Raw genomic sequence first — 12954 nt, forward strand, 5'->3', positions numbered from 1 at the left:
ATTTTAGAAGCCAGCAATAACTAATTAAAGATTTGTTAGCAAAAGAGTAAAAAGAGTCTTATTTAACAGATAAAGTGATTGCAAGAGCTTCTACAAATTTACAAACAAAGGAGCAGCAAAAGCAAATGTTGATCCTCTAGGAGGAAATGATTGAGGATAATATTGAAATAACAGGTGTAAAATAAATATTTGGGATACATCTCATTAGAGTTGCAGAGTCACACAGCATGGAAATAGGCCTCTCCACCCAACTCATGCATGCTGACCAAGATGCCCCATCTAACCTAGTCCCACTTGCCTGTTCCAGCACACTAAAAAAATATCAAAAATGTTTGAATCCCACTATGGAAACTTGGGATTTTGAAATAATGGGGGAAAAAGCATTTAGATTTCCTAACAGCAACAATGAAATTACAGAATAGTAAAGACACATCTGATTCACTCATGGCCTCCATTTTTCAGTGTTCCACCAGAAGGAAACCTTGTTTATTCACCAGCTCTGCTTCACGTGGCCACCAGTGTGGTCTACTCTCGTCTGCCTCCCTGGTTCAGAGGCAATTAAGGACAGAAATAAATGCCAGCATTGCTAGCAATGTGGATATCCGGAGAACAAATAAATAAATTTGAAATAAGCAATTATTTCTCAAACTAACTGTACTGAAGGCTGAGCATAATAAAGTGCTGGAAGAACTCAGCAGTTAGACAGCATTTGTGGAGGGAACTGACAGGCGACGTTTTAGGTAGGGATCCTTTCTGAGATTCTACTAAAGCCTAGACTAAGTTTTGGACCAAATTCCCATATCTTAATGTTCAAAAGCAAGAGGCCACGGAGATGTGGAATGGTTGCGACCCAAAATGTCACCTAATAATGTCCTTCTGCCTGACCCAATGAGTTTATCCAGTTCTCCATTTTGTTTTGAAAACCATAATGTGGTTTATTGAAAGGGAAACAGTGTGCAAAAAAAAAAAGTAGAATTCTTTGATGAGATACAGGCAGACAAACTTGGCCATGGTGCACTAGTGAGATATTTGAATTTCAAAGAGGCACTTGATAAGCTGCTGCATAAGAAGGTAACTTCACAATTCAAGGGTCAATGGTGTGGATGAATAATGGTATAGATTTGTTAACCAACAAAACACAAAATCCAGACACATGGAACTGCAGATGCTGGTTTACAAAAATGGGACAAGGTACTGGAATAACCCAGCAGGTAGCATCCCTGGAGAGCGTGAATAGGTGATGTTTTGGGTCGGGTAAGTACCATGGTAAAATGCAACATAAGGATTGCACCGTAGATCAGTACCTACACCTCAATGTTTCACAATCAACATTAAAGTGAAATGCATTGAAACATCCTGACAATACAAAGGCATGCGAGAAAGTAAACTGCAAGAGGACAGACCACATGGAAAAATCAGCAGCACAAGCAGGCAAAGCAGGTCAACTGAGTTAAACTATAGTTGTGAGTATAATAGGGGAAAGAACAAAAATACAGAGTGTTGGAAGAACTCAGTGGGTCAGGCACCATCTGTGAAGGGAGATGGACAAGCAACATTTCAGGTTGGGACCCATCTTCAGACTGCGATGAGAAGGAATGCATTCTCTAAAAAGGTAGCGAATCGTTTGATTTTCCTGCCATGCCCCTTGTCTGTGGAGGCCGTCATGAATGGACTCAATGTTGGGATAGGTGTAGTGCAAGGGTTAAACTGACAATTTCAGCTAAAATGTGGAATGGAGTTATCAGCTAAATTAGCAGCCCTACATTCCACAGCCTCTTGAAAACAAGAATTGACCTTGCACCTGTCCATGTGTGGGGTCTCGCATTGCCTGGGAACGCAGCCTTTCCCAGGCCATTCTATGGGAAAGCGTAGTGTTGGTGAACAACAGCAATAGTTGGGCAGACCACCTGCATCCCCTGCCGCTAGTGGCGCAGAAACCTTGCAGACGAGGGGGGCGTTTGATTGGCTCTGGGAGGTGGCAGTGGCGCACTCTGCTCTGATAAGAAATGCCATAAAAGATTGGTGTTGGGCGCCCTTTCGGTGAGGGAATCATGTCGCGAACGGGGCCAGGTGATCAAGAACAAAACATCCTGTGGTGTACTCTGATGAGTTTGCGAGTGGTTCCGGGTTTACGTGAGTGTATGTAGAAACACCCTGCGGACGTGCTCTGCTGTGCACTCGGGGTTTGCAAGTGCATTCAGGGATATTCGGGGAGACGTGAGTGTATGTGTCTTATTTAGTAGTGTAATAAATTACTCAGTGAATCAAACTTTGTTATCTGAATCCGGTGATTTATCAAACATAGGTTTTTTATTTTTATTTAAAAGACTTCATTGGTATCAAGGAAAAAAGTAAAGTTTAAGGCAAGGTTAGTGAAGCAAGGTCAAAGACTCGCATGACATTGTTATTTCCTACTAGACCAAGTAGACCCGTTGGGCCCAAACCTCTGCATTGGTGCAGCACCCTCTCCTCCCCCCCTCCCTCGCCTCCCCCTTCCCTCCTCCCCCACTCCATCCCCCTTATCCTCCCTCCAGCCCCCTCCCTCCGCCCCATTCCTCCATAGATTTAAACATTAAAATGTGAATAACTTTAAAAATATAACACCGATTTCAATGAAACTTCTTCCATTAGCACCAAAGCGACGACGGTGAATAATTGGGGACTAAAATTGTCGCGCTATCGTGTACCGTTTTGGCTGTAGTTCAGGAACAAACAAACAAACGAGTGTTTTAGTATATAGATGCACTTACATTCAAGGCAGAGGTAAAAAGATTTGTAATAAATATATTAAGGAGCATGAAGAAATAAGTCAATTGCTTTGAAGTGTAGACTATCCATGATTTACTCGAATGACAGGGTAGACTCAATTGCCTAATCTATTACTAATATTTCTAAATGAACGTATTCAAAAACGTATCAAAGATTGATACTTCAAGAAAAAAATAGAAATATTGATCTAAAATGTAGTGCTAACTTAATTTAAATAATTTGATTGAATAACAAAAATCAGTATCAATGTTTCCTACTAGTGACCCGTTTAGCATTTCCCATTACTTTTCTCCCAAAGATTTGGCTGTTTTTTGGAGTAGTATCCATCGGACCCCATCTGCAAGTGGCCATTCCTCATGCACTTATTTATGACGAGGTGCGATTTGATTTTAAAAGTTTTCGAAGCCCAACATATCCCTATTCACAGCACCATATATCCAGGTTGTCCAGACCTCGGTGGACTTTGCACATTCTCCCCGACACCACCAGGGCTTCCTCTGAGTGCTTGGGTTTCCTCTCACATCACGGAGAAGTGTGTTTGTATGTTAATTTGCCCTTAGTGTGTAGGGAATGGATGAGAAAGTGTGTAAGGGTGATCAATGGTGGGCATGGACTCAGTGGACTGAAGGACCTGTTTTCATACAGTATTTTTAAACTAGAACTATTCACAGATGAACTTAGAAAGTAAGATCATAAGACGTAAGAGCAGAATTGAGCCATTCAGCTCCATCATTTGATCATGGCTGATTAATCTTTCTATCAACCCCATTCTCCTGCCTTCGCCCCGTAACCTTTGACGCCCTTACTAATCAAGAACCTATCAATTTCTGCTTTATAAACACCTAATGACGTGGCCTCCACTGCCGTCTGTGGCAATGAATTCCACAGATTCACCACTCTCTGGCTAATGAAATTTCTCACCCCTTTTGTAAACTTTTCCAATGAGGAAACTCTTGAAATCCTTGATTTTACCCTTTCCCCAAGACATTCTAGTTGTCGTACCTCAACTTGGTTGCGATCAGCATTCTCCAGAGATTGTAAATTAAAAATTAAATTTAAAAATGTTGGGGAACACAGGAGTGTCAGGTATTCACTAGTGAGATCATTTAAAACATTGATGAACAAAAAATGGAACATTGAACATGTACAAAACTCTCCGTACCTGTCATGAGATCAAATAGTTGGTTGGCCTCCAAGTCCGTGAACGTTTTGTAGCAGTTGGGGCATTTAAAAGAAGCTCTGTTTGTGGAATCTCGTTCATCTGTCTCAATCCTTCGCCTCATGTGGTCTAGTTTGTACTTCACCACATTAACCAGGAGACGGTAGTTTATGAAGTAGTAATTATGTCTCGTGGTTTTACCATCAGGAGCAGTTTCAACTCGCATTCTACTTTTAATAAATTTGTCACTCTTCAATGTGTTCAAAACCGATCGCAGTTGTTTACGGTCAAATTTCAGCAGCTCCAACATGTCCTCCTCTTTGACACAGGGGTTTCTAATAAGGATATCCAAAGCGAGCGCGTGCTCAAGCCCGTAAAATCCTCTCACAACATATTTGGCAAGTCGTTTCAAAGCTGCAGGCACTTCAGTCACCACGTCTGGATCAGTCATCTTTCACCTTTGGGTTTACAAAAGGAACATTCATTCAAGATTAGCAAATTGCACGTGGGAATTACATGCACAAACAAAAATCATGACAAGCTGTGTGCCTTTGTAATATCGGAGACTTTAAAGGCTGACTTATGACCTTCCAGAGTAGGGGAATAGAGAACCAGAGGGGATATCTTTAAGGTGAGAGTGGTTAGATTTAATAGGAAGATGGACACAAAACGCTGGAGAAACTCAGCGGGACAGGCAGCATCTCTGGATAGAATGAATGGGTGACATTTCAGGTCAGGACCCTTTTGCGCACTGAAGTTAATAGGAACCAGAGGGTTAACTTTTTCTATTCAGAGGGTGGTGGGACCATCAAACACTGATTCACAATAGCCCCACTTTCTCATCCACTCCCTACACACGAGGCAATTTAAGTTGGGCCAATTAACTGGCGGGAGGAGGCAGTTGAGGAACTTGGCCAATTTTGCTGTTAGTTTTGATTGATGGTTTGTCAACCAATCAGATAAACTTTAGGGTCATTGGCCTCTGTAAATTGCTCCCAGTGTGTAGGGAGTGGATGAGAAAGTGGAATAACATAGAACTAGGGTCAACAGTCGGCCTGAACTCGGTGGGCCAAAGGGTCTGCTTCCACGCCATATTTTCTGATCAATTGTCTACCCTGAAGACCATTAACGAACCTAATTGCGCGTTTTAATGAAAATTCAGGAGGTTCATACACAACCTAAAACTAGCAGATTAAAAGAAAAATAATTTAAATTCCACAGCAGCCATGGTGGGATTGGAATTTGTGTATTATCTTTGGATTTACTAGACTGTTAACTTGACCACTACAAAACCACCCATCTCTCAGCTCATGAAAGGCGGCACAGTGGCGCAGCAGTAGAGTTGCTGCCTTACAGCGAATGCAGTGACGGAGACCTGAGTTTGATCCCGACTAGGGGTGCTGTCTGTACAGAGTTTGTACATTCTCCCCATGACCTGTGTGGGTTTTCTCAGAGATCTTCAGTTTCCTCCCACACTCCAAAGATGTACAGGTTTGTAGGTTAATTTGCTTGGTAAATGTAAAAATTGTCCCTCGTGGGTTAACGTGTTAACGTGCAGGGATCACTGGTCGACCGAAAGAGCCTGTTTCCGCGCTGTATCTCTAAACTAAACAGTCAGCCAGCATCTGCGGAGGGAATGGACAAGTGACCGTTCTGGTTAGGACACTTCTTGAGTCTGAAGATGGGTCTTGGCTGGAAACGTCAGCAGTCTGAAGGATCCCAATCCTTTCCGACAAAAAGCCGTCTGTCCATTCCCTCCACAGATGTGCCTAACCCAGAGTTCCTCCAGCACTTTTTTTGCTTAAGATTCCAGCATTTGCAGCTTCCCATATCTCTACAGTTTGCCTTTAGTTTCTTTTTCGGAGATGAAAAACTTTTTTTTTAAAATTTGGGTAATGAATAAACCAACAATTAATAAAATACTTTAATAACAGAATGCTGCCAGGTGATGCACAAAAAACAATTTGATGGTTCGTGCTACCCATGGAAAATAGACACAAATTGCTGGAGTAATTCAGTGGGACGGGCAACATCACTGGAGAGATGCTGGGTAGGAGGGGCCTGCAGATATTGGTTTACACCGAAGATAGATACAAAATGCTGGAGTAACTGAGAGACAGGCAGCAACTCTGGAGAGAAGGAATCTGTCGAGTCCCTTCTTCAGACCAAGTCAGGGGAGAGGGAGACAGAGATATGGAAGAGCAAGGTGTGAGAACAAAAGGGACAAAGCTCAAGGAAAATGTAGAAGAGATCATTGTTAGCTGGGGAAGGTGACAACGAGGCATACTAGGATAAAATTTAATCAGGACAGTCAGATTGGTCAGAGAACTAGGGAGAGGGAAAGCAAGGGTTATTTTGCTCTGAAAAAGGGTCTCCACCAGAAACGTCACCCATTCCTTCTCTCCAGAGATGCTGCCTGTCCCACTGAGTTACTCCAGCACTTTCAGTCCATCTTCGGTGCAAACCAGCATCTGCAGTTCCTTCCTACACATCTACAGTTCCTTCCTATGCTACTTAAGGATGCTGCGGTCATCTTATGCAAGTACCAGATCAACAGGGCCCCAACTGAGCAGGTGCATTTCTTTAAACTTTAAAATGTGAATGACATTAAAATTATAACACCGATTTCAATAAAACTTCTTCCATTAGGACCAAGGGACGACGGTGAGTAAGATGGGTCTAAAATTGTCGCGCTATTGTGTACCATTTTGGCTGTCGTTCAGGAACAAACAAACAAGAGTCTTACTATATAGAAGATAGATGATGAATTCTCAATCATACAGGTTGATATCCCCTGATTTTGGAGACATGTGATATACTGATCTGTAAACTTGAGGTATAGGATCAACCATGAACATTTACATACTAGAGAGTGCTGAAAAAACACCACAGTTGAGCATTGCTTCTATTTCATATTTGTGAGACTCCACCCCCGCACAAGACTACACTTCAAAAACATGTTCCACTGTTAACAGAAAGTAATTATCTCCCAAAAAAAATGAACAGTTGAAATATTACAGAATCAAGATCAAAGGTAAATTGTACTATGATAACAAAGAACGGCAGATGCTGGTTTATAGCAAAGGGATGATCAAGGGTTTTTCACACAAAGGGTGAAGAATGTATGGACCAAGTTGCCAGAGGCAGGGACTATCCCAACATTTAAAAAGCAGCTAGACAGGCACATGGATAGAACAGGTTTGGAGGAATATGGACCAAATGCTGGCAGGTGGGACTAGTGTAGCTGGGATATGTTGGCTGGTGTGGGCAAGTTGGGCTGAAGGGCCTGTTTCCACACTGTATCACTCTATGACAAAGTAGAAACAACGTGCTGGAGTAACTCAGCAGGTCAGGCAGCATCTCATGAGAAAATGGATAGGTGACGTTTCAGGTCAGGTTCTTTCTTCAGACTGATTGTAGCAGTGTGAGTCGGAAAGAAAACAGAACCGCAAAGTGGCAGAACAAATTACAGCCAGCAGCAGATGACCTCAGGCGAGGGGGTTCCCTGATAGGCAGATTATTGGACAAAGATTATGTATAGCAGGTGAAAGTCAAGAGTGTTTTATTATCATGTATCCCAGATAGAACAATGAAATTCTTACTTGCTGCAGCACAGAATATGTAAACATAGTACACTGTAAACAAAATGATAAACGAGAAAAAAGTTTAGTGTATATACACACACACACACACACACTTGAAGAACACACATGTACACCGATCAGCCAAAACATTATGACCACCTGCCTAATATGATGTTGGTCCGCCATGTGCCGCCAATACAGCACCAACCCACTGAGGCATGGACTCTTCAAGACCCCTGAAGGTGTCCTGTGGTATCTGGCACCAAAACATTAGTAGCAGATCATTCAAGTCCTGTAGGTTGCAAGGTGGAGCCGCCGATGTTCGGACTTGTCGATCCAGCACATCCACAGATGCTCAATTGGATTGAGATCTGGAGAATGAGCCTTGGGCGCCCAACACCTTGTCGCCAGTTTGTTGTTTGTCCCTCCTCCGACCACTGTCGATAGGTACTCACCACTGCTGACCGAGAGCACCCCACAAGCCTTGCCGTTTCAGAGATGCTCTGACCCAGTCGTCTGGCCATAACAATTTGGCCCTTATCAAAGTCGCTCGGGTCTTTACTCCTGCCCATTTCTCCTGCATCCAACACATCAACTTCAAGAACGGACTGTTCACTTGCTGCCTTATACATCCAACCCCTTGACAGGTGCCATTGTAACAAGATAACCAATGTTATTCACTTCACCTATCAGTGGTCATAATGTTTTAACTGATCAGTGTATATATTTTCTACATGAATATATAAACATAGCACAAAAAGTAAGGAAATTTGTGTTTGGTAGATTATTTATTTGTTGTAACAATGCTTCTTGGCAATAAATCTTATACCGTTGGAAAGCCTGTTTATTTCCCTTTTAAATGGTGCCACATTTGTAAGGAACATGCATTTGTGGGATGAGCAGCAGAGCTGAGTATGTGGGTTGCACCCATGAAAAATCTGCCAAATCTTCTCTGCCAATGCCAAACAGCTTATTCTGCCATTGACTCTTGTTCGGTGTTGTTTGGTGGATTGGATGATTGAAGTCTGAAGAAACAAGACATATTGGCAATTTAACAATTTATTCATTTAATAAACAGGAGCCTCAGTAGCGTGTGGAAGAACCATACACAGCCACAACAGCCTGGCACCTCCTCCTCATGCTGGTCACCAGCCTGGTCACACACTGTTGTGGGATGGCATCCCATTCTTCAACCAGCATTTGTCGCAAGTCAGCCAACGTGGTTGTGTTGGTCACTCTGGCACGAACAGCACGCCCAAGCTGATCCCACAAGTGTTCAATGGGGTTGAGGTCAGGACTGCTGGCAGGCCATTCCATCCTCTCCACTCCCAAATTCTGGAGGTAGTCTCTGAGAAACCCTGCTCTGTGGGGGCGAGCATTGTCATCTTGGAGGATAGAGTTCGGTCCCAGACTGTGCAGATATGGGATTGCCACTGGTTGCAGAATCTCATCTCGATATCTCTCTGCATTGAGATTGCCTCCAATGATGACAAGCTTCGTTTTTCCAGTGAGGGAGATGCCGCCCCACACCATCACACTGCCTCCACCAAAAGATGTTACTCTATCGGTGCAGCAATCAGCATAGCGTTCTCCGCGTCTTCTCCACACTTTGACCCTATGATCCAACTGCCGTAGGCAGAATCTGGACTCATCGCTGAACATAACGTTCCTCCACATGTTCAGGTTCCAGTGCACGTGTTGCCGACACCAGCGCAAACGGGCCTGACGGTGAAGGGCAGTCATGGCAGGCCTCCTGGCAGCCCTATGAGACCGGAGATCGGCTGCGTGCAGTCTGTTCCGAATTGTCTGGGCAGAGCCGTCGGCCATATCGTCCTGCAAACCTTGACTGCAAATCTGTAGAAGACAGCCTACGGTTCCTAAGTGCTGACAGGGTGAGGAAACGGTCTTCTTCGGGTGTCGTCTTCTTGGGACGCCCACTTCGCGGCCTGTCTCTGACATCCCCCGTTATATGGAACTTGGCCTTCACTTTGGAGATGGTACTAGGGCTCACTCCAAATAATGCCGCAACTTGGTTTTGCGGAACACCAGCTTGAAGTTGCCCTATCGCACGGGCCCTATCCAGATCAGTCAAACGTGGCATGCCGATTCTTGGAGCAGACACCTACTGACCACTGTAGCAGGGCCCATGCTCACAGATGCTGCCAATCAGGTGCCAATCAGGCACCTGATTGTCAGCACCTGGGGGTACCAGAAGCTCAAAACAAGAGTCAATAGCAACAGCAGAATAAGCTGTTTGGCATTGGCAGAGAAGATTTGGCAAATTTTTCATGGGCGCAACCCATATACTCAGCTCGGCTGCTCATCCCACAAATGCATGTTCCTTACAAATGTGGCACCATTTAAAAGGGAAATAAACAGGCTTTCCAACGGTATAAGATTTATTGCCAAGAAGCATTGTTACAACAAAGAAATAATCTACCAAACACAAATTTCCTTACTTTTTGTGCTATGTTTATATTCTGAAGAAGGGTCTCAACCCGAAACATCACCCATACCTTCTCTCCAGAGATGCTGCCTGTCCTGTTAAGTTACTTTAACATTTTATATCTATATCTCTTTATATATATATAAATATCTATATATATATCTGTATATATCACTATATATCTGGTCTGAAGAGGGGTCTCGACCCGAAACGTCACATATTCCTTCTCTCTTGAGATGCTGCCTGACCTGCTGAATTACGCCAGCATTTTGTGAATAAATACCTTCGATTTGTACCAGCATCTGCAGTTATTTTCTTACACTATATATCTCTATATGTACACACTCAAAAAAAAAACCAATAGCACAATAGAAGTATACATAAAATAAACATTTTACTGAACTACCTCAATATCCCCCCTCCCACAGTAAAATAAAGGCACATGTACTATATACAAACCGATTAAAAAGTTAAAAATATCCAATTTAACCCATCCTATGGTATGATTATCTAAACAATATTTAATAAACATGCAGTTATAAGTAAATGGTACATCAGACTGCCTTGTAGGGACAGATGCTGCCTGACCTGCTGAGTTACTCCAGCATTTTGTGTCTAGGTGTAAGCCAGCATCAACAGCTCCTTCTTACACAAGTCCCGGAAATGGTTTTGGGTAGACTGATGGGACTGAAGGCTGATAAATCCCCAGGGCCTGATGGTCTGCATCCCAGGGTACTTAAGGAGGTGGCTCTAGAAATAGTGGAAGCATTGGAGATCATTTTTCAATGTTCTATAGATTCAGGATCAGTTCCTGTGGATTGGAGGATAGCAAATGTTATCCCACTTTTTAAGAAAGGAGGGAGAGAGAAAACAGGTAATTATAGACCAGTTAGTCTGACATCAGTGGTGGGGAAGATGCTGGAGTCAATTATAAAAGACGAAATTGCTGAGCATTTGGATAGCAGTAACAGGATCATTCCGAGTCAGCATGGATTTACGAAGGGGAAATCATGCTTGACAAATCTACTGGAATTTTTTGAGAATGTAACTAGGAAAATTCACAGGGGAGAGTCAGTGGATGTGGTGTACCTCGACTTTCAGAAAGCCTTCGACAAGGTCCCACATAGGAGATTAGTGGGCAAAATTAGAGCACATGGCATTGGGGGTAGGGTACTGACATGGATAGAAAATTGGTTGACAGACAGAAAGCAAAGAGTGGGGATAAATGGGTCCCTTTCGGAATGGCAGGCAGTGACCAGTGGGGTACCGCAAGGTTCGGTGCTGGGACCCCAGCTATTTACGATATACATTAATGACTTAGATGAAGGGATTAAAAGTACCATTAGCAAATTTGCAGATGATACTAAGCTGGGGGGTAGTGTGAATTGTGAGGAAGATGCAATAAGGCTGCAGGGTGACCTGGACAGGTTGTGTGAGTGGGCGGATACATGGCAGATGCAGTTTAATGTAGATAAGTGTGAGGTTATTCACTTTGGAAGTAAGAATAGAAAGGCAGATTATTATCTGAATGGTGTCAAGTTAGGAAGAGGGGATGCTCAACGAGATCTGGGTGTCCTAGTGCATCAGTCACTGAAAGGAAGCATGCAGGTACAGCAGGCAGTGAAGAAAGCCAATGGAATGTTGGCCTTCGTAACAAGAGGAGTTGAGTATAGGAGCAAAGAGGTCCTTCTACAGTTGTACCGGGCCCTGGTGAGACCGCACCTGGAGTACTGTGTGCAGTTTTGGTCTCCAAATTTGAGGAAGGATATTCTTGCTATTGAGGGCGTGCAGCGTAGGTTCACTAGGTTGATTCCCGGAATTGTCGTATGTTGAAAGGCTGGAGCAATTAGGCTTGTATACACTGGAATTTAGAAGGATGAGGGGGGGGGGGGTCTTATTGAAACATATAAGATAATTAGGGGATTGGACACATTAGAGGCAGGAAACATGTTCCCAATGTTGGGGGAGTCCAGAACAAGGGGCCACAGTTTAAGAATAAGGGGTAGGCCATTTAGAACGGAGATGAGGAAGAACTTTTTCAGTCAGAGAGTGGTGAAGGTGTGGAATTCTCTGCCTCAGAAGGCAGTGGAGGCCAGTTCGTTGGATGCTTTCAAGAGAGAGCTGGATAGAGCTCTTAAGGATAGCGGAGTGAGGGGGTATGGGGAGAAGGTAAGAACGGGGTACTGATTGAGAGTGATCAGCCATGATCGCATTGAATGGCGGTGCTGGCTCGAAGGGCTGAATGGCCTACTCCTGCACCTATTGTCTATTGTCTATTTAAAAAAATCACATATATAGTTTCCCCACACAAAAACCATTGCTAAACTTCAACAGTGTTTCACATGGCAGAACCAGGCCCAATAAAAAGCTAGAGAGAAGCCTTTAAAGATATTGAAGTCAAAGCTAAACTCCTCTCAGCAGGGAGGAACGAGGCAGCAGGTCCTGAGGGAACATAGTTCAGGGGACGCCGAACCCGTCACACAAGGCCCGGCGGTGTTAATTAATCGGCTGCTGGTATTGAGACGATCAGTAAGTGGTGGGATTGTTTAAAAGGTTTTAAAATGCTCACCAGCACCGACAGCGCGCCCACCTGCCCAGTGGCGCCGCACGCAGCAACGGCGCGTCGTCTCGTCGTCTCGTCGTCTCGTCGTCTCCTCCCCCCCGCCGCCCTGCGTCATTGCGTCACCACGTCGCAGTTGGCCGGTGGCGGTGATTGACGGGTTAATAACCACTCACAGAACGGAATTGGGTTCCACTGCCCGAGGAAAGAACCAATCGAACGTGGAGGGGGCGGGCTTTCAGCCGATGGGCGGTGATTGATGGGTAAACAACCACTCACAGAACGGTATTTGGTTACGCCCCTCTGAGTTTGAGCCAATGGAGCGTCGCGGAGGGCGGGCTGTCGGTTGGTCGGCGGTGATTGATGGGTGAACATCCACTCGCAGAGCTAGGCTTGGTGCCGCCCAGCGGGGAGAGGGCCAATCGGACGTCGTGCC

The 12954-nt window shown here is 44.2% G+C and overlaps 1 protein-coding gene across 1 annotated transcript in view; it reads right to left on the reverse strand.

Moving 5' to 3' along the window:
* The window catches only part of gtf2e1 (general transcription factor IIE, polypeptide 1, alpha), a 55311-nt gene extending 42689 nt beyond the window's left edge, over positions 1-12622 (reverse strand). Inside the window, exons 1-2 of the mRNA XM_078409061.1 lie at positions 12528-12622; positions 3932-4386 (exon numbers count right to left, since the gene is read on the reverse strand). Of these exons, the coding sequence (XP_078265187.1) occupies positions 3932-4379 (448 nt within the window). The 5' untranslated portion in view covers positions 4380-4386; positions 12528-12622. The remainder of the gene's footprint in view (positions 1-3931; positions 4387-12527) is intronic.
* Between the last annotated feature and the right edge of the window lie 332 nt (positions 12623-12954).

This window comes from Rhinoraja longicauda, chromosome 12, assembly GCF_053455715.1.
Source record: "Rhinoraja longicauda isolate Sanriku21f chromosome 12, sRhiLon1.1, whole genome shotgun sequence".
Lineage (NCBI taxonomy): Eukaryota > Metazoa > Chordata > Chondrichthyes > Rajiformes > Arhynchobatidae > Rhinoraja > Rhinoraja longicauda.